The sequence below is a fragment of the Rosa chinensis genome, chromosome 2, assembly GCF_002994745.2.
Source record: "Rosa chinensis cultivar Old Blush chromosome 2, RchiOBHm-V2, whole genome shotgun sequence".
Lineage (NCBI taxonomy): Eukaryota > Viridiplantae > Streptophyta > Magnoliopsida > Rosales > Rosaceae > Rosa > Rosa chinensis.
Genome location: NC_037089.1, coordinates 216,417 through 237,401, shown reverse-complemented (window position 1 = coordinate 237,401; position 20,985 = coordinate 216,417). Strand labels below are relative to the sequence as shown.

The 20,985-nt window shown below is 39.6% G+C and overlaps 3 protein-coding genes across 4 annotated transcripts; all 3 read left to right on the top strand.

Annotated features, from left to right (window-relative positions):
- Positions 1–3,039: 3,039 nt before the first annotated feature.
- LOC112187904 (la-related protein 6B) lies at positions 3,040–7,522 on the top strand. Its single transcript, XM_024326870.2, has 10 exons — positions 3,040–3,631; positions 4,263–4,344; positions 4,623–4,717; positions 4,817–4,888; positions 5,167–5,246; positions 5,355–5,454; positions 5,847–5,894; positions 5,977–6,045; positions 6,502–6,654; positions 6,933–7,522. Exons 1-10 carry the CDS (start codon positions 3,194–3,196, stop codon positions 7,200–7,202), a joined length of 1,407 nt encoding a protein of 468 aa, XP_024182638.1. The 5' UTR covers positions 3,040–3,193; the 3' UTR covers positions 7,203–7,522.
- A 3,353-nt stretch (positions 7,523–10,875) lies between these two features.
- Positions 10,876–13,977, top strand: LOC112186792 (outer envelope pore protein 37, chloroplastic). The gene is made up of 6 exons (XM_024325305.2): positions 10,876–11,380; positions 11,472–11,561; positions 12,160–12,330; positions 12,529–12,623; positions 13,207–13,327; positions 13,688–13,977. Exons 1-6 carry the CDS (start codon positions 10,982–10,984, stop codon positions 13,817–13,819), a joined length of 1,008 nt encoding a protein of 335 aa, XP_024181073.1. The 5' UTR covers positions 10,876–10,981; the 3' UTR covers positions 13,820–13,977.
- A 1,124-nt stretch (positions 13,978–15,101) lies between these two features.
- Positions 15,102–20,523, top strand: LOC112186793. 2 transcript variants are annotated; one of them, XM_024325306.2, is made up of 6 exons: positions 15,102–15,663; positions 16,385–16,579; positions 18,385–18,501; positions 18,658–18,807; positions 19,107–19,165; positions 20,022–20,523. In XM_024325306.2, exons 1-6 carry the CDS (start codon positions 15,472–15,474, stop codon positions 20,155–20,157), a joined length of 849 nt encoding a protein of 282 aa, XP_024181074.1. In that variant the 5' UTR covers positions 15,102–15,471; the 3' UTR covers positions 20,158–20,523. The 2 variants fall into 2 exon arrangements, with proteins under 2 accessions (XP_024181074.1, XP_024181075.1); XM_024325307.2 differs by having other exon boundaries at positions 15,520–15,663; positions 16,358–16,579.
- The last annotated feature ends 462 nt before the right edge of the window (positions 20,524–20,985 follow it).

Below are 20,985 nucleotides of genomic sequence, written 5' to 3'. Positions count from 1 at the left end.
TCTTCTGAGTCACTCATCAAGGTGAATTTTGGTCTACCCATTCTACACCAAAACAAAACCAAAATGATCATTCTAAAATAGTTAAGAGAAGGGTTCTGACTCCGTATGAAGACATTATTGGGGGGAAGTAATGTGTCTACTGCCCCCCACTAAACCATCAAAACTTGCACCAGTTTCAAGGATTCACAGTGTATTGCACTTTATCACAAACAAAACCAAAAGGATCATTTTATAATCAACAAGAGATGATGACTGTCTCTTAAGAAAGACATTATTGGGTGGCACTAATGTGTCTACTGCCCCCCAATAGACCATCAAACATTACACCGCTTCCTATGTTTCACAGACTATAGAAGTTATTCACACTCAAAACAACAGTTAATGTCTAAAAACCCAAATTATGAGGGTCAATAATCTGTCTACTGCCCCCTACTAGACTGACACAAACCACACAATTTGCATCAAACATTACACCACTTCCTATTTTTCACAGTTTATAGAAGTTATTCACACTCAAAACAACAGATAATGTCTAAAAACCCACATTATGAGGGTCAATAATATGTCTACTGCCCCCCACTAGACTGACACAAACCACACAATTTGCATCAAACATTACACCGATTCCTATGTTTCACAGTTTATAGAAGTTATTCACACTCAAAATAACAGATAATGTTTAAAAACCCACATTATGAGGGTCAATAATATGTCTACTGCCCCCCACTAGGCTGACACAAACCACACAATTTGTTTCATTTATCGACTACTGCAATTTAACACTACATTTACTTTGGAATATCAGTTTTCAGTCCGGCAATGAATAAAGCAGTGATCATTGGCCCCCAATACAAAGTCTACTGGGGGGCACTAATGTTACAACTTTTATGGTTAGGCTTTCAATCACTCCTCATTTTCTCTAAATTAACAGTTTAGAATCGACAAACAACATTCGTATCAGATTTTCACAATTATGCACCAGAAACCCTATATTTCACTGATTTCAGAACATGCAAAGTCGTTTGAGAAATTTCACAGATATGTAACCAAAATGAAACTCCTAACTACTTTAAACGGAAGATTTTGTAATAGGTTCCTCAGAAAACATGAAAAAGCTGGAAAACAGAGTCGGAAATTGAGTTTTTACCTGTTTCGATATCTTCGAAGCCGAAAAAGGGAAAACAATTGCCGGACCTTGAAGCGTCGTCGCCGTAGAACGGTGAGAATCCGAGAGAGAGAGAGAGAGAGAGAGAGAGAGAGAGAGAGAGAGAGAGAGAGAGAGAGAGAGAGAGAGAGAGAGAGAGAGAGAGAGAGAGAGAGAGAGAGAGAGGCAGAGAGAGAGAGAATCAGGCATGGAGGGAGGAAGAGTTTTGAATCGGTTTGACGTTTGATAGAGATGGGTAACTGACGAGTCGTGCGGTTTTAGTGTAGTGGCACTACCGTAATAACATTTTTTTCTGGAGCCTAGATGAGTCATGACACTGTCGAATTGGGTAAGTGGGCACAAACAGTTGAAGGTGGAGTGATTAGGCAAATATTGGGCTAAAAATGGGTAACTGGTCACAGCCCCTATTTTATTTTTGGGTAAATCGTCTGTACAGTATCTGACATTTTCCCCATTCTAAACTTCAGTACCTCACGTTTAGAAAATATCAGAACGGTACCTGAGGTTCTGACCCCGACCGAAGATCGATACCTGGTGCCGTTACCTCCGTTACAAAAATTGACAGCTGAAGGATATTTTCGTCTTTTCATATTTTAATCTATTATTTTTTTATCTAATTCATTTTTTTTTCTATTTTCTTTTTCTGTCTCCCTGTCATTCCCCCCCCCCCCCCCCCCGCGCGTCCGTCTCTCTCTCTCTGCCCCATTCAAACCCAGAACCCTTCCCTGCAACTCTTCTTCCTCCCTAAATCTCTCATTGATGAGAGCCCTCTCCAGCTGCTCCACCCTCTGCGACAATGATCCTAGCAGCCGAGTTTGCCTGTGAACCAGCTCCGTCACCAGACCCACCATCTTCTCTAGTAGCTCCTCTTTTTTCTGCTCTGCATTGAATTAGAGTTGAACCCAACTTTAAACCTGGCCAAGGAGTAAACCCAATGACTTGCTCAAGGACTTGACTTTGTCTGGGTTTAGGGAAATTGAAGCGATCGACATGGAAATCTTCTCAGGTTGTTTTCTTTTAACCACTTTGGTGGTGTTGTGTGTTGAAATTTGCTACGGGTGTTGTTTGAATCACAAAGTTTTGGGATGGGGTCATGTGGTTGTGGTTGTGGTTGTGGTGGTGGTGGTGACTGATGAATGTTGGCTTTCCAATTCCTCCGCCGCCTCCTATCAAAGCCAGCCACTCCCACCTCTAGAGCAACTCTGGTGGAGTGCTGTTGCTGTGATGGTGATGGTGACTCACCAACTCTGTTGGAGTGCTGTTGTGCTGCTGCGCCACCTTGAAATTACTGGTGCCCAACCACCACTTGAACCTTCCCGCCGCCGCCGCCTGAGCCCTTCCCACCTACGACCCTCCTGACCCTTTCACTTGGCATTCATGTATAAAAAATAAATAAATAAATAAAATAAAAAACTTTTTTTATTATTATATGAAAAGAAAAAAAAGTTATTAAAAAAAAAAGGTAAATTGGTCATTTAATGATCAAAATATGCCAGCTGTCAGTTTTTGTAACCGAGGTAACGGCACTAGGTACTGATCTTCGGTCGGGGTCAGAACCTCAGGTACCGTTCTGATATTTACTGAACGTAAGGTACTGAAGTTTAGAATAGGGAAAATGTCAGGTACTGTACGGATGATTTTCCCTTTATTTTTTAGTAACTGGATTGTGTGAATTGTGTTTTTTAATTCAACAGTAAAAGCATTCGAGTGGGTAAAGCCCAGCCAAGTGCCCAAAGGCCCAGTCCAAAAGAGGGAGAGTAGTAGGGCAGAGTGAGTGAGGGGAGCGAGAAAAGTAGTAGGCCCGGAGAGCACCAAAATCCAAGTGGACCAATAAGGAAGGGCAATCAAATGGTATAAATAGTCGATAATCGGAGGCGGTCTGAACTCCGAGAAGTCCTCTCCACTGTCCTCTCCGCCCCGCCCAGGGCTCTCTCTCTAGTCTCTATCTCTCTATTCCGATTGTGCCGCCTCCCAAGGCCAAGGCCAATCCAACTCAAAGGAGCAAGAGTAGAGAGTCTATCAATCAAAATGGCCCAAGAAGAAGGTGAACCCGCACTCTCCGATTCTCTACTAGATCCATCTCTATCTCTCTCCCGAACCGTTTCCTTTAGCCGCCTCAATGCCCAGGCCCCCGAGTTCGTCCCCAATCGCACCTCCGCCACCCCACCCGCAGTGGTACCACCTCCTCCTGTCGCTCAGGTCCACGTCTACTCTCCGCCTCCCACGCCTTTCCATGTTCCGATCCAGGTCGTCCCTCCTCCTCCGCCTCCTCACGTGGTGCCCGTCCATCACCGCCATCACTTGCCGGTTCAGTACCATCATCATCATCATCAGTATTACGCTGCTGGATTTGCCGGAGACCAAGAGCCGCCGCCGCCAGAGGATCAACCTCCTCCGCCGGATCACGCTGCCTCCTCCAAGTCTCACAAGCTTTCCGATGAAGCCACTTCCAAGATTTTGAATCAGGTTACTTCATAATCTCATGCTTTTAGTTTCTCCATCTTCACCAAAACAGTGTCCGTTTTAGATTCTTTGAAATTTGGAGAATCAGTCTCCGAATATGCACATATGGAGATTTGAACTGGAGATAAGGATATCTGAAAGAGTGATCACCTCGTTAGTAATAGTAATCACCGATACAAAAAGAGTAATCTCTTTCAGTTTTTGACTAAAAGAGCAGAAGACCTAGACCAAACCTTGGTGAGAAGATTTTGATCTTACAGTATATGAGGAGGAAATAGTAGGTCAAGCTTCTGGAATAGTAGTGGTAACAACAGCGGAACCTAAGCGTCAACTGATCATCTGTGAGATTAAACTGTCTATTTCGATAAAGTAACCATAACAATGCCAGCAGGAAGTCTTATTAGTAAGATCAATTAGGAAATCTAGTAGAGTAGAACTGTAAGTGTTGCGAGATCTGTAGAAGGATTAGTAATCAAAGAGAGAATCAGTGTGTTGAGGTTTATTAGTGATAATTAAAATTTTGATGCCTTTTTCTTTGGCAATCTATTTGGTGGTATAATTAAATAGTTGTAATCTCAACTTTCCCCACTCTTTACCTTACCTGGTATTCTTTTTGTTCTCCTAACATTTGCAGGTGGAGTATTATTTCAGTGATCTGAACTTAGCTACTACTGATCATCTTATGAGGTTCATAAACAAAGACCCTGAAGGATTTGGTAATTACTAATCTGTTTGTATTTCTTTTCTTTGAGAACTGTTATGGTTTTAAATGTGTGTGAGAGAGTTAGATTCAGTGTTTGTGGGCACTGTAATATACTTAATATGATGCTTACCTTTCAAGTTAAAGGGCAAGATTTGTCCCTGCAGAAATACCTAATTTGTTTGTGGTGCTGCAAACCAGTTTTATATGCAAGGATGTATATTGATTTTGCATTGGAATTCAGTGGGTTGAGTTTTCATCACTATTAACTGTTTATTATTCATTCTGATATAGTGCCAATATCTGTTGTTGCATCTTTCAAGAAGATTAAGGCCCTCGTAAGTAGTCATTCCCAGCTTGCAACTGTATTGCGGAACTCCTCAAAGCTTGTGAGTTCACTTATTTGTGCTCTGGCTTCATATTATGTTGTTGTACGTAAAGGCTCTCAAAGATTTGTTTTGAGTCACTGATGATGCCATAATCTGCAGGTAGTACATGAAGATGGGAAGAAGGTCAGACGTCAGCATCCCCTGACTCAATCAGATATGGAAGAGTTGCAAGTAGGTTTTATTTTTATTAATCCCATTTCCTAGTTTCATGATATGCTTTGGTGCCTTTGTCTATGATGCTATTTTGGTCGTTTATGTCAAGAATTTTGTGAACAGTGCTATTTTAAAATATAGACATAATATCTTCTCCTGCAGTCACATAATATCATTTTCCGCACTCATGTACTATGAAAGTTATAATTATATCCTTGTTTACATTGATAACTCTTGAGGTTTTGTAAAAATTGAACTTTTGTTTCTTATCATCTAATACTCATTCTGATCTGTAGTCTCGCATTGTTGTTGCTGAAAATTTGCCTGAGGATCATTGCCACCAAAACCTCATGAAGATTTTCTCTGCTGCTGGGAGGTACTAAGATCACTTTTTTTAGGAAACTCTTAACTCAAATTCTTTATTCGGTGATCACAGATTTGCAATCTGTTTCATGGATCCTAATAAGTGCATGTTCTTTGACAGTGTGAAGACAATTCGTACCTGCCAGCCGCAAACCTCAAATAGTAATTCTTCCTCAGCATCCAGATCAGCAAAAGCAGATGGCATGCATTTCAGTAACAAGGTATACATACATACATACATACATTTATATATATTTACGAAAAGAAAAGGTACACATACGCATGCATTGGCTTGGAGTAGCTTATGGATTGCAGTCTTAATTAGGCTTTCATTGTCTTTGCAACTAAGATCATTTTCCTACTCCTAGCCAAACCTACTCTAAAAAACCACTACAAGATCTAACATTGCAGTGGCTGTATTGATGTTCTCGCAGTGGATGGTTAGAAAGGTTTCTGACAGATTATTATATGGATACTGTATTTTAAGAAAACATACTTGATGCTCTATCTCAACATTAATGCAATTGTTACTCTTCCTTATATTGAATCTTTTTATTATTTATATACACTTATAGATGGCAGAATATGTGATAACTAAGCTCCTTTTCTGTAGTTGCATGCATTTGTGGAATATGAATCCCCTGAGCTGGGGGAGAAAGCTGTAAGTACTCCTGCTTGATTCAACTTTAATATGGCTTTTCCGTGCTCTTTAGAGAGGGTAAATGTGCATTTCTCTCATGCAGGTGGCCGAACTTAATGATGAGGGGAACTGGAGGAGTGGACTTAGAGTCCGATTAATGCTTAAACGCATGGTATGCCAAAATATGGTTCCATATTGTGTAGTTCAGTTCCAGTTCCTGAAATTATCCTTTTCCGTCCAAATAAAAAAGGAATGGCCATATTGTTTGTGTAATTCTTTGAAGTTCCTGAAATTTATGGTCAAAATTAACAGAAATTGTTGGCTTATTGTTCAAATTCAAGAAAAAAGCTGGTTTGTTGGTCAATTTTTTCATTCTATGCTGAATAAATTGTCAATTAGTGTATGTAATTATACGATCAACTGCAGGCTTGTAAGTATGCTTTCTTGTATATTTGAATGATCTAATGTGATCAAACAAATTTAGAGATTATTTAGCTTATTACTTTAGTAATGCATGTAAGCACATGTGCTGGATTGGTCCCATACTACTAGACTGAATGATCCTTTAAGCCATTGAATCTAATTGAATTGAAAAGTCCGTTGATGAGTTTCTGTTTGTTTCATTCAGTCAAAACCTGGTCAAGTGCGAGGGAAAAAGGGGCAGGATGGGGAGCTGCAATTAGAGGAAGAGGATGCTTCTACACATGAACAAATACATCATGCCAATGAGAAACAATCAGAAGATTCTTCCCGGCAATTTGATGCCCATTCACATGAACAAGTAAGTGCAAACAGATGTGCTAGTTTGCCGCTGAATGTTGTACAGACTTATTTACATGGTAAAAATTAATGTTTGCAATACACAAGCAAGAAAGTACACTAATTTGATGATAATCCAAGCCGAATTTTGCTTCTGTGTGCATCAACAGATCTCACCTCTCTTTCTAAGGGTTACATTGTTATGAAACAGGCATCAATATAAGACTTTAGGGGCATGGAGATACTGATATCGAGTCATTTTCTCTTGAAGAGATTAAAATTTCTTCTTATTTTTACCAGGGAGAGGAACATGGGAATGATAAGGAGGGCGGGCAAAGGAAAGCGCGTAATCGACAAGGAGGACGCGGCAAGGGGCGTGGGCGGGGTCAATACCACCACAATAATCGAAATCATGTTGGGACTCCTCACAACAGTTCATTTGGTAGTAGTGAGCAGCCGGGTATAGGTGTAGGTGTAGCCAGACAGCCGCCTGGACCTCGTATGCCAGATGGCACAAGAGGATTTGCAATGGGTCGGGGGAGGCCAGTTGCTGTTAATATTGCACAATGAGTGCGCATTTCATAGAAGTTTTCTTGTTTTCTACATTTTGTATCGGTGGCTGCATGAGGAACTATGTCTTCTCGTCCGTTGTTTGATGGCAAGGTTTTACAAGGGCTGTCAATCCAACGTAGTTTAAAGGTCACTTGTCAGTGTACGTTGATTTATTTTTCTCACTGGTTTGAACTCAGGTAAAGATGATGCAGGAGCAAATGTGATTTTACCTTTCATTGTAGGTAAAGAAAAATGTGAGGAACCATAATTACCTATAGATAAATGTGAGTGTAAAGACATTGGAATAGAGCTGTTCATTGCACTCTTCTTTCTTCTTCCGTCTACAACCTTCCTCTATTAGCGTTTAGCTCACATTTGGATGAGTCATAAAAGATTCACAAAAACCCAATTTATATCTCTCTTGTTCCCCAAAGAGAGAATAAGCCAATTGTACCTCACACTCCAAAAGCCACTCTCTATTTCACCGAGGATATCTGTTTATAATCGACACTTGAAATATCTCCAACAATGTAGTTGCAGAATAAAAAAGAACAGTGTTGGAACAGGAAAGCTGCACAAAATCAACAAATCTCAGCCCCATGTAATTGAAGGTTTTTGTTGCTTATGAATTTATGATAGTAATTCCTTATAGAATCATGTTTCTGCCTCTCGAAAGAGAGCTTTCTCCTCCGCTGGTGGAGGCAGTGTACCTTCGATCTGGAAGGATGGCTTTGCCTCCTATGGTCCAAACTGTGGTGGTGAAGACGGGCTCCTCCGTCGCAATCTGCCTAAATCTCTCTCTCAAGCTTCTGATGGCAGAAGTGATGGTGATCTGGTGTTTGACCAGCTTTACAGAGGTGTGCTCGTGGGTGAACCGAATGGCGGCGCTTGGTGTCTACAGCTGTCCTGGGTTGTAGTGTCTGGTTTGCGTTGGAGAGCTGATGGATCTGTTCGGATATGGAATTTGGATTACAAGAGGATGAGTTTTCCGACTGATGGTAGCGCTCTCTGGCATGGCTGGGATTGATCGTTTCTGTTGGAGGACAACGGGATCGGTGGTGCTCCCGAGGTGGATGACAGGCTGGCAGTGGGCTTCAAGTATGGTGGTGGGGTTCGTTATCTTTTGCTGGAATGGGATCCGTTTCTGTCCGGGTTTCTTGCTGGTATGGGTGGTGGTCTTTAGGAGGATGCTATCAGTGATGGTAGTCGTGCAGGTGTCAAAACTCCGGCGAGTGGTGTATGGCGGTGGCGGCTTGACTGTAGTCTCATCTAGGGTTTGTCCTAGGTGTTTTGGTTGGGCCTGGTGTAGGGTTCTATTTTGGGCTAGAGCAGTTGTTTTGTCTTTAAATAAGGGTTTTTGTCCATTTACCCCATTTCTAGGGATTTTTTTCCCACTTACCCCATTAAGTTTTTTTAATTATCTCTTACCCAATACACTCTAAGGGAGTCTTCCCTAATACCCCATTAAGATTTTTTTTTTTAAAAATTTTTTTTTAATACCATTTTACCCCTCACATCTTTGTTACTTAGAGATAGAGATAGAGAAAATAGAAAGAGAGAAACCATAGGAGACTTCGCCGGAGCCCGTCACCGGTGGCCGGAATCCGGTCACCGGCTGCCGCCCACCGGAATTTGCTGAAAATCTCACCGGAAAGTTTTTTTTGCCCCCAATAGACATCTATTGCCCCTTAATAGACGTCTATTGCCCCCCAATAGACGTTTAGATTACTGAAATGGTAATTAATCTTCCTAAAACTACACAAATAGAACTTTGATTAAAGAAAAAAAACGAGGAGATTACATCAATTCAAAACATCTATTGCCCCCCAATAGATGTCTATTACCCCCCAATAGATGCTTTAACAGATGTCTATTGCCCTAATAGAACTTTTTTTTCTTCCTTTTTTCTTTCTATCCAGGCATTCTGCACCATTTTACCCAAAAAAAAAAAAAACAGAGAAATTGATTGAGTCACCTGATGAAAAGCTCTGGGCTCCCATGTCCTCTTCTCCATTCCTCTTCTACTTTTTGCTTGCATAATTTATCAAGTACCAATAGTAACATCAATGATTGCTCCAATGTTAGTGACATTTTTTTCATCTTCAGCTTCAGCTGCACAGGAGAGATTGAATAGGAAGTAGAAGATGAGCAGAGGAAATAAGAGCCAGTCAACACTCTTCACATTCCAACCATGGCCAGTCAATGTCTGCTCTTGTTGGCACTGTTCAAAATCCCCAATTTTAACAGTAGTATCATCCGAACATGAACAAAACTTCAAATTACTCCAATAGAAGCTTAAGTCCCGAACTGATTCCTGGTGAGCAGATTCATTGACTAGCACATTATTCATGTTACTCTTCCAGTACTTGATTGAGCCTCCATCATCACCAGAGATCCAATTGGAGACGAGGCCTGAATCGAAATCGACTCCGGCCGGTTACCGAAACAAATCCAAACTCGCCGTGACAGGTCGCCGGAGCCCTAGGCTGAAACAACGGGGCTGGTGGTTCTGTAAAAAGGAGCTGAGGTCCTCGGGTCGAGCGGTGGAAATCGATCTCATCGAAGCCGGTGATGACCTCATCGACGAAGTCGCTAGTCGGACTGAAGTGACCTCTCAGCAGCAGCAACGACGACGAGGCCGAGAGCGACGTCGATAGATCCCTGTCGCCGTTCCGCAAATCGTCCTGTCCAAATCGGACGATGTCGAACAGTGTAGAGCCATGGGTCTTCTGCTTCGCCTCCAAGGTTGAATAAGTCGCCGTCCGAGAAGAATAGTTTTCCATGTCGCCATGAAACTTTCTCCGGCGAAGGTGGCCGATGATCTGTACCGGATATGGATAGAGAGAGAATCATGCTGGAGAGAGAAATATGAGAGAATGGCATGAAATGTGGTTGTTTAATTACACTGAGGGTATATTAGTCATTGTACTCTGAATTGGGTTAGTGAGAATAAAAAACTGTTGCTGGGGTAAGTGAGAAAAGTCTTGCTCATTTTGGTGCTTTTGGTCAAGGACCCTAAATTTTAATTTAGTTTTGGGCCTTTATTCATTTGTGAATGATGGGCCTATTTTTTTCTTGCATTGAGCGGGAGAGATCGCAAAGAAAAGAGAGACCTCGTCGTCCCCATTGGGGTTTTAAATCTTCTTCGGGGCTCTGCTTTTCTTTGTTTTGGGCTTAATCCTAAAAGGTGGGTGTGTTATGAGATTACTAGTTTGTTTGCTCTTTTAGTTAGGGGTGGCTTTGTAGTAGTTTCTACGGAACGGTTCTTTCTATCGACCCCATAGGGGTGGATCGCTTTTGTATTGCTTGCTGAATTACATAATGGAATGACCTCTTTTACTAAGAAAAAAACAATGTAGTTGAAGAATAATAAAAGACTAAAAGATGAAATTTAGCTAGCTCTTTTAGACTAGCGGCATTTTGAAGACTATTTTACCTCTCATTTTTAGTCAAAAAGAAATTTAATTTAGTTCAAACTTGACTGTTATTCAAATAAAATCATATTTAATGAAAGTATTTTGTTGAAGGACCTTTACGAATCGATATTAGATAGAGGCATCCTTTAGCCCTTGAATTTTTATTAGATAAGTTTTTTGTTTTGTTTTTTGGTGTGATATTAGATAAGTTGTTGTGAAATGACCATGAATAAAGAAATAGAAAAAAGAGAAGAGTGAAAAAAGGCCTGGTGCCTGCATAAGCAAGCAAGACAAACACAAATCAGTCATCACTCGATGCCCATCTACATTTCCGCTTAAAAACCAAACCACACCACACCCAGCGAGAGCACGAGTCGCGAAATGGCAGAGTCAGCACTCCCACCACCACCCCCACCCACCCTTCCAAACCCTAACTACCCGGCCGATTCTCCACCACCACCGCCGCCGCCGCCAGCTCCGACTCCCATACTGAGCTGCTTGTCCTCCAAAATTAAAAGGCCTTCGGTTCGTGTGACTTCGGAGTTCGACAGCGACTCGTCGGTCTTCTTCCACAAGGTGTCTTGCAAGCTGTTGGATAGCCTGGCCAAGCTGAAGGTGTCGTTCAACAACGACCACAAGGGCGAGGTGTCTCCGCCTCACGTGTCATTTATCTCTCAGTACCTCTCCATTCACTACAACTTCGAAGATCAGTCTACCCTCCTCAACAGCTCCCTCGATGTTGGTCCCAGATTGCAATTCCGTGCTTCCCATGATCTCAAGGTGCCTCCTTAATTTGCCTCTCTCTCTCTCTCTCTCTCTCTCCTTCCGTTTCACATCTATTCTCACCCAGACACTGTAATGTTGCCCTTAGGCACAACAAGGAGAGGCGACTATGGTTGCCAAGCTTGCTGAACCTGGATATGCAGTTCAACTCTCTTCTCCGTTCCCTTCTGCTGGTTTGGTGAGTCAAATATACCATGTTTGAGAGTTGAGCCTATCTGCCACCTGCCATTCCATTTACACTTTTTTTTCTTTCTTCTTTGTTTGTTTAAAATTAAAATCTTAGCAAGTAACTCGAACTAGACACAGCAAAGACTTTTCTGAGGCTAGGATTGCTTGAGGATGTGTCTCTTGGAGTTCTACTGCTCTGAGGATTCAGTATTATTGCACACTTGTTTCTGTTTTTGCGCATTTGATCTGTCTGTAACATACCTCATCATTTATGATTTGTCTTGCTGAGTTTCGATAAGTGGAGATTCATCATTTGAATTTCCATTGGTCAATTTGTTCTTTGATGTGATTGCACTGTCTTACAGGTTATGCATTTGTATATCTAGTGACAAATAGAAAAGTAGCCACCTTGAAGTAGTTCACTATCTTTCTGTTGCAGCTGCCAGGAAGATTCCCTCATATTCCCCTTGTCGATATTTTTACTGGGGCAGAAAGAATAGGATACATTGTTGCACCACATAGGCACATAACATGAAATACTTCTTCTTGCATGCCCAAAATGATCATAGTAAGTTTTATTGCCTTAATTATTTTTCTGGTGCTTGCAGCCAAAAGCTACCCTTAAATTCCCCCTTGGTGAAGTTACTTTGGAGGAAAAAGAAGAGGAGGAGACTAACAAAATGTTGTCTATTAATGGCATTGTTAAAGGCCAACTTTTGAACGGGCTCTGCACTGCTCAATATTTGGATGAGGAGTTGAAGTTACGATACTCATTCAAGGTAAGCATTATGTATTATTCTGGTCTCCTCCTTTCTTTTTTTTTCAACTTGCAAAAGATGCTTGGATTTGTTGCGTTGATATGCGGTCCAGAAGACTGCTTTCTCTACAAACATATTCTGTTTCTCTTAGTTGTAATTTCTATTATGTTGCTTCCTCTCTGTGAAAGTTGTTGCTGATAGTTTTTGAATTTATTACAGGATGAGGAGTTGTCTTTTATCCCATCTATTTCTCTGCCTTCAAATGCATTGTCATTTGCTTTTAAGCGTCGCTTCGGTCCTTCAGACAAGTTGAGGTTAGTAATCTCTTCCATTTTTCTTTCTTCCCTATAAGCGTGCAATTTTTATTCATTTGTTTTGGTTTTGTCTGTTGGGTTCATGATTTCACTTGCTTGGTGAGTGGTGACAGATGTAAGTACTTTTTTCTTTTTTGGAGGATTATGTAACGCTAGATATGAATGTTATGTGAAACAAATGAGGTGCTTTATTTTGTGCTTATGAAATCCAATTCAGGTTGAGTTGGGCACTTAACATGTTCTATGTCCTTTGCTACTTACCTAATATTGTTATTTCATGCGTGGTCCTTGTAATGTTGCAAAGCAAATCCTATCTCCAATATTTAATCGTTTCAGCATGAGTGATTCTTGTAAGTTGTTCCTTTCAAGCATTTGAGAATAGAAGTTGGAAATGGATGATTTGCACCTATCTGTGAAGCTATTTTGAGCCGTTTGTTTTATGTACATGTTAATTGTTAAAGATTATTCATCAAGCTGTTATGCAGTTGCACATAACAGTTTACTGGTTCAATTTTGATGACTTCATCCGTGTCCTGACTGTTGGAAAAGTTTTAATACTACATTATGATGACTTCATCCACAGTTATTGGTACAATTTTGATTCCAACTACTGGAGTACGGTTTACAAGCACACATATGGCAAGGACCTAAAACTGAAAGCTGGTTATGATTCAGAGGTGCGTCTCGGCTGGGCATCTCTTTGGGTAAGTGTTTGTATGGCCAACTACTCTTTTTTATTTAAAAACACATGGATCTGTTACAATATTGTAAAAGGCTGAATCATGAATGTTGAGGTTACCACAGTCGACTAGTGTAGGACAGCCAGAGTGACTTTTCTTAATTTTGTTCTCGGAGAAGGCTTGAAAAGTTTACCGCTTGGCACAAAAAGAGGTTGCTGAACAGCCTGCACTGTTTAACAAGAAAATTTGGAGGAACCATAGGATATACGCGCATTCACACGCACAGAAACCAATAATGAGTTGGGAAACTGTTTGTTTTGATTGAAGAATTGGGTAGCTCCCTCTGTGATAACATGATATTAATGAGAGTCCATCCTGTTTCAGGTTGGGGATGAAGGTGGCAAAGCAAAGACAGCTCCATTGAAGATGAAAGTTCAATTCATGCTCCAAGTACCGCAAGATGACATTAGATCATCAGCCTTGATGTTCCGTGTTAAAAAGAGATGGGACATATAGTCTCGTTGTTGTAAAATTGATGTTGGTGTTCCATTTTTCTCTTTAATATATGACACAGTATAGATGTGATACAACATCTGTTATTCTAACTATGCGATTGCTGTATAACGGGATCAATTGTTTTATATTTATCAGTTAAATTGATATTTTGATAGTCAGCAGGTGACAGGCAGACCGAAATGGGAAGAAGCAGTTAAATCACAAAAGGTGTGCTTCTGCTTTCAATATATTGATCATTGGTCTGTCTCAAGTCACAAACTCCACAGAAGTTCAATGGAGACCAACACCAAAAGGTCGTGTGCTTATTTGTGCTAGAATTATGTTGTTTGACAGCTTGTTTTATGACAAAAGTTCCTTAAGGAAGGAAGGGCCCATCTGTCTGTCTCCAGTCTGTAGCCAAAGGTTGATATCGAGAATATGGCAGTTTTGTCTTTTCCAGGCTTCCAGCACCATTTTTGATTGGCAAAGTGTAGCCAAGGCTCTCTAGCTTATTATAGCTGGATTATCACCAACTGATGCCTCCGATGTGAGCCGTCTGTTCCGGTTTGAATGATAAAGTAAAACAGAAATGAGCAATGGTGGTTTTGGTCCCCTTAAGAAATACAAAGTAATGTACCTTTTATATGCGAATAAAACATAAAATATAAAAGGTGATCAAAGAACTTGTTGCTGGATCTGATGCTAATGCTGCGAACAAGAGAGTGAGAGGGAGAGGGAGGGTTGAAACGAGTGGCTGGCTCTTTGGTATAGGTTTTTGTCATCAACCTCGAATGCCATGTGCTGGTCCCTCTTTCTTGTCTCCGTGTTTGTTTGTACCAGCTGAGCTGGTACATGCAGATCCAATCTAAACCGCTCCCAACTCCAAGTCTCCAACTCCACTCCTAATGTAGCTTATATTTCTCACTTACTTTCCGACTGCCAGAGCGTTTCTGAAGTCCATTCATGTTAGAAACACTGTTTCTCGTGCATACAGTAATGAATGAATTGGACTCCTTCATGCTCTCAGACCTGAAACGTGAGGATTGGAAGAGCATTAAAGTCAGAATAATGTACCGTGGTAACCATATAGAATAGTCGAAGAGAATATAAAGTGTTGGCAATAATAAGTTAGAGAGAGATAAGTCAGAATAATGTACCGTGGTGACCATATAGAATAGTCGAAGAGAATATATGGGTGAAAATAAAGTGTTTGGCAATAATAAGTCTCCCTCTCTCTCTCTCTCGAGAGAGAGTTGTGTGGAGGTCAAAAATAAGATAAATACAAAATAATAATAATAAGAATAACAGTAATAATAGTAAAGAGAAGAGATTGGAGGAGACACGCAGACGCAGGCAGTAGTAGCCCATTGAGATTGAGATTGAGATTGAGATTTGAGATTGAGCAAAAGCCAAAAAGAAACAAGAGAGAAGGGCAAAGCAAAATCCTTTATACGAAATTCCTATTCCTTATTCCATGCACAATTAGTTGTTGTTTTGATATCTGTTCTTCTGCTCTCTTGTTATTCAATTTTGTTGTGATTGGATTTTTGCAATTATCTAAAAGAGAGAGGAAAAGGGTGGCTTAGAAAGACGGACAGACAGACACAAGGAAAGGAAAAGCTTTTTATCTTTACTCGCGGCGGCCTCAAAGCCAGCAAGGAAGGAAGGAAGGAATGAGCAGCCCAGCAGTACGTTTGAGGCTTTTCTTGCCTCTAACCCCCACCATTACTCCCCGATATCCATTACACTTACCCTCCTCCTCCAAGTTCCTCAAATCCTTCTCCTCCTCCTCCTCCTCCTCTTCTCTCTCATCTCACCAAACATGTGCCTGGAACACAACCTCATCTCACTCCAAACGCCGCAAGGTATCTCTCTCTCTCCCTCTCCCCTAGGCTTTCATTCCCAGAATTACATATGTCTTGTGATGGAAAAGACACTTCTTTTAGGCCTTGAAATTGTTATCCTTACCGGTTATTCTTCTGATAGTAATTGACAGCGTCCTTAACAAATTGGGTCTCGTTTCTTTCTGTCTTTTTTGTTAATGTGGTTGTACACTTCATTTGCTTTACACTGTTTGGTTATTGTAAGAATCAAGCATGATCCCAATTCTACTTTGGCTTCTTGCTAATTGCAAAACAAATAAAAGAGCATTTCCTGTTTCTGTTATTGTAAACTTTAGAATGCTTCTTCCACCTGCCCTCCTGCACGCTTACAATTACATAATAAGCTAACTGTGTATGAGTCTGTAGAACCTTTAGGGTTTAAACCTTGAACTGTGAGCACCTTAACTTTTTGGGATCAAACACGTAGCCAATGCAACTCTTCACTGCAATAAGTCTTTGCAGAGTTTAGTTGGTATTACATGTTTCACTAATAGTCAAGAGCATAAGCCTTCTTTTACTATTTTTTAGGCAGAATTTGTTTTTTTTTTCCCTTCCTGATAGTGGTAAGACTAACGATAACAACCAATACGTAGTGACTCATGTTAGTGTTGAGCTCGAACTCGTATGATCACCACTCTTTGTGGGCAGTTGGTTTTCACTAATGATTTACTACCAGGGGCTCTGTTTTTCTGTACTGGTATAGTGGCTTTGCGGACAAATGAGAAGAGATCAAGATATTGATAATCGATCAACTGAAGACAAGAGTGGCATGAACATGTTTGGTTCCGATGAAGAAATAGGCACCCAAATCCCAACTCAAGCTCAATCTGTTGTTGAAGGATCCGGAGCAGTTATGGTTTCAGAGTTTAGACCTGCAGCTGATGTGGATTATCTACAGGTGTGCTACTCTTCTATTTGGCTTCATTTCATTCCATTCCTTCTCTCTTTCTTTTACCGTTTTTATTTCGTTCTTTTATGTCAGCATGGGGGCCAGTGTGGCATTCAAGATTCCTTCCTTTACCAAACCTTGTCAAATTTTATTGTTGATGCCAACTTTAAACCACAGTAACTCACAAGTATATGGATGACATATAGACTCAGGATGCATTGTGGAATTGTTCACACAAGAACTGCTGTGGAAGAATTTAATTCCAAAGTTCTTATCTAACTAATTCAAAACTTGACTCATTTTTAAATAAATTCAATTGGAGAAACCACTAAGGTTTCGATTCTACCACAAATCTGCATAGCTCTAGTTAATGACTTCCAATTAACAAAATATCATACTATATAAGAGACTTTCACACATTTGTCTGTGGGTGCATACACATGATATTTTCTTCTAAATATTTAAACAATCTCCCCTTGTTTAGACATAGAATGAGTTAATTCTACTGTATACATAATCACACATCCATATTCAGGTATAAACACAGAGAAACAGAAATCAATTCAAACAACGAGAAATAGATTAACCATTCATCAACATGTTTACACTCAATTGTTAACATTTGAAATCACAAATCTTCCTGCATTGTCAAGCATATAACATAATTTAGCCTCAACCATTAGCATTTAGCAATGCATCCTTATTTATTTCTCAGTAACAGTAAGTAATAGTTGTTCAATATAGACAGTTATTGTTCTAGGGACAATAATGTAATAATTTGGTAATCATCAGTTTTCATATTTGTGCTCAACCAAAGTTTAGCAAGCAAACAAATAATTTGGGACCTAAAAGGCATGATTTAGGACAAATGTAGTCAAAATGAGGGTGCTTAGATATCTTTTGATAATTATTTTTGTCTGGTTTTCTATAATAATATGGACCTATGTTGGTTGTCTCGTATGTGATTAGCCAAAGCTTTATAAGAACTATAGTATGTAGTGACTTTTTACAGACCAAAAATTTGGGAATTTGGGGTAGTTATGCATTCTAAATTGGTTTGTTAGATATTTTTTAATAGGGTGTTTCTAAATGTACCCAGCAAAAATCTTTATACACCCAGCCCTAGCAAACATTTGTCTAATTTCCAGATTTGCCCTTTTTCATTAAACAACTAATAGTAACTGGAAAAAAAAGAACTTGCAGCATGCATCGTCTTCCCCATAGAACTTGGCAGCCATCTGCATCCCCACTTCCCTTCCCCCCAATATGAGCCATCTGTTTTCTCTTCCAATATGAGAACTAGAATTAATTTCCAAGAACTAGATGCTTATGCATTCCAAAGAAGAATGGAGGAATGTGTTAATATTGATGATATACTCATTGCTAGATAAGATGCCCAACCAAATCTTCTCTTATATAGAATAATAGGAGTAGAAACTGAAAATTGAATTAAAAAAACCTTCATCTGGTTTCTTGTTTAACAGAAAAATTCTGAAATTCAGCAATGAAGTGCAGGCTGTGCAGCAAACTTTTTTTTTTCAAATAAAGGATAATATTGGAATAATTGGGTTAATTTTGTTAGGGCTGGGTGTAAAAAGATTTTTGCTGGGTACATTTAGAAAGACCCTTCTTAATAATCCTTTTGGCAGCATCTACATCTCTTGGAAGATCTTGCATGCTTTGTTTAAGTGTAGTTTGTCATTTTGTTCTGTCTTTCATTTTTAAGTTTAGTAGCAACTTGAATTACTCTCAGTCTTACTTTGCTGCTACTTTTGCTGATTTTTACAGTTTCTTTTGTGTAACAAAATGTGCAGGAGTTATTAGCCATTCAGCAACAAGGCCCCAGATCAATTGGCTTTTTTGGGACCCGGAATATGGGATTCATGCATCAAGAACTTATTGAGATACTTAGTTATGCGATGGTTATCACTGTAAGAGCTGTAAATTTGTGTTATTTTGCATCCTGGGATTATGAGCACTGAGTACTGACTGAGAATATCAAATGTTCAGTAATACTGGCCTTCATCAGTTAAACGCTGGATCTAAATGACTAGTGCCCTTGTTTGCTTGTGAACTTTTCTTTGCAGAAAAATCACATTTATACATCAGGGGCATCTGGTACTAATGCAGCTGTTATCAGGGGTGCTTTAAGAGCAGAGAAACCAGAACTGCTTACTGTAATCTTGCCTCAAAGCTTAAAAAAGCAACCTCCAGAGAGCCAGGAATTATTGTCAAAAGTAAGAATTTTCTTGAAAATAACATTTCTGAAGAGCTTTTCGTCTCTAATATTACTTATCTTGTAGTTTTTATAGAACTGCAGTTATCAATAGCTTTTTGCATCATGGTTTTCAGTATTGTTCTTCTTTTTCCTTGTTGGTTTTCGATGCTATTTGTCTAGAACAACTTCTTTGACCTCTATAGAAGGGTCTTGTGTACTAGGATCTTGACCTCTGGGTCATTGAAGAATTTTATTGGCTGCAGATGAGAACAGAATTTAATACTGATATGCTATTCGATAATATTCTGAAATTTGCAGGTCAAGAATGTGATAGAGAAGCCTCACAATGATCATCTACCGCTGCTAGAAGCCAGCAGGTTGATAGTAGCTCCACTTTTATATCTCTATTTATTTTTTAATATTTCAGTTTCCCTTTGTTTCCAGTGTTATATAGCTATACATCCATATGTTGTTGCATGCTGAAACTTCAGAAAGTGTTATAAGAAATCAATTTATGGAAAACAGTTAATATTTATCATCTCCCGTCTTGAGGTGAAATGCCATAGTTGCTTTTGCATTACCTAATAGACTTGAGCCTAGTCACTTAGTGTGTTTGTGGAAGCATGTTGGCCTTTAATATGTATCCTTGTGTCTAGACAGAAGCTAAAAGAGCCGCTTGAAGTTTAAGCTTGTAAGTCACCAGTTCACCACTGCGCTATTTACCACGATTAAGCTTAAGCCTGTAGGTCAGCTAATGTTTCACCCAGACTCTGTCAAGACTGTAAAGTTTCAAGGTTTGACCAACAAGTAACTCCACATATTATCTTAAGCATCTACTTGTATTGCTCGAGTGCAGATTGTTTTAATAGGTTTACTAGAAGCTGGAAAAATATACTTTGATGATGCATTATCTTGCAATACAGAGCTGTCTCTCACTCTCTTCTTAGTCTGCTTCCTTCTGTTGACCTTAGCGAGTGGTGTTTTGCTGTTCTCGCTGGCTCTCATTTGTGAGTTTTAACATGAGGACCACAAGTGCAGGAATGAGTTGTACTCTCTCTCCTCGCTTTTTTCCCCTTCAGTCTCTGTTTTTGGGATGATTATAAAGATGCTGATGGTCAAACTCCAATAATTGTTAGCTTAGAAATTTAGGAGCCGAGGCAGACATCATATCTCTAATTAGTCCCAAGTTTGATGTTATGGATTCTTATTCGGTTTCTCATTTTGAAAATGCAGGTTGTGCAATATGGACATCATTTCACATGTACAGCAAGTAATATGCTTTGCGTTCCATGACAGTAAATTGTTAATGGAAACATGTCAAGAGGCAAAAAATCTCCGCAAAATTGTGACGCTGTTCTACCTGGATTAAAACTATTGTTTCCTCTGTCCATACATTTTTAGGGAGGGAGAGACGGGGTGGGAGAGGGAGCTTATTTTTGGTTTGTAAAGAATTAGATGGATCAGATCGCATGATTTTGTAGTGATAGTGAGGGAGGTGGCCAATTTGCTTCTCTTTTCGTAATTGGAAAGAGCATATATTTACCAACCTTGGAGGTGAATGTTGGTGCATACTACACGTTATGCATAATTTATATGCCCGGTATCGTGCGACTGCGGCACATTGAATTCAATGACAGCCCTAGAGATTTGTCTCAATGATCAATCGAAACTCGATATAATTTTGCAAGTGGATTAGGTGAACAAGAAAGCACATTATAGTATTATATTGTCCCAACCATGTCATGCCGGCTAATCTCTTTTGATGTCCTTGCTGGCTTAATCTTTGGCATCTGTTCATATGTTTGTGTCAACAATTTGTCATTAAAGAACAACTCAAATATGGGAGAGCTTCAAGCGCGGACGTGATTCCTTCTCTTAGCCAAAAAATAAAAAATTAAATAAGTCTTTTAAAAGCTATTTCTAACAACTTATCTTTAATTTGTTTTCTTTCTAATCTAGAAAAAAATCGGTATATCTGTTGAAGAAGATATTTATAAAACAATTTAATATATTTGGTAATGACATCTTTGAAGTAGAATAAACAATAAACTTTAATTACAAACACAACTAATGATTTTTAAACATTGTAGTTTGAGTCATCGTGCCTATGTTGTCTTTACACGATATCTCATTTTCCTCTCAACTCAATAGATCACATTGTTACCATAAGTTAACATAGCACATATTTTCTTTTAAC

Excerpts from the sequence above, each read along its gene's own strand:
- LOC112186793 (XM_024325306.2), top strand. The coding sequence starts at position 15,472 with ATGAGCAGCCCAGCAGTACGTTTGAGGCTTTTCTTGCCTCTAACCCCC. Across the intron at positions 15,664-16,384 it reads CTCACTCCAAACGCCGCAAG|TGGCTTTGCGGACAAATGAG; the intron begins GTATCTCTCTCT and ends GTACTGGTATAG. Across the intron at positions 19,166-20,021 it reads CCGCTGCTAGAAGCCAGCAG|GTTGTGCAATATGGACATCA; the intron begins GTTGATAGTAGC and ends TTGAAAATGCAG.
- LOC112187904 (XM_024326870.2), top strand. The coding sequence starts at position 3,194 with ATGGCCCAAGAAGAAGGTGAACCCGCACTCTCCGATTCTCTACTAGAT. Across the intron at positions 3,632-4,262 it reads CTTCCAAGATTTTGAATCAG|GTGGAGTATTATTTCAGTGA; the intron begins GTTACTTCATAA and ends TAACATTTGCAG. Across the intron at positions 5,895-5,976 it reads CTGAGCTGGGGGAGAAAGCT|GTGGCCGAACTTAATGATGA; the intron begins GTAAGTACTCCT and ends TCTCTCATGCAG.
- LOC112186792 (XM_024325305.2), top strand. The coding sequence starts at position 10,982 with ATGGCAGAGTCAGCACTCCCACCACCACCCCCACCCACCCTTCCAAAC. Across the intron at positions 12,624-13,206 it reads GGTCCTTCAGACAAGTTGAG|TTATTGGTACAATTTTGATT; the intron begins GTTAGTAATCTC and ends CTTCATCCACAG. Across the intron at positions 13,328-13,687 it reads TCGGCTGGGCATCTCTTTGG|GTTGGGGATGAAGGTGGCAA; the intron begins GTAAGTGTTTGT and ends ATCCTGTTTCAG.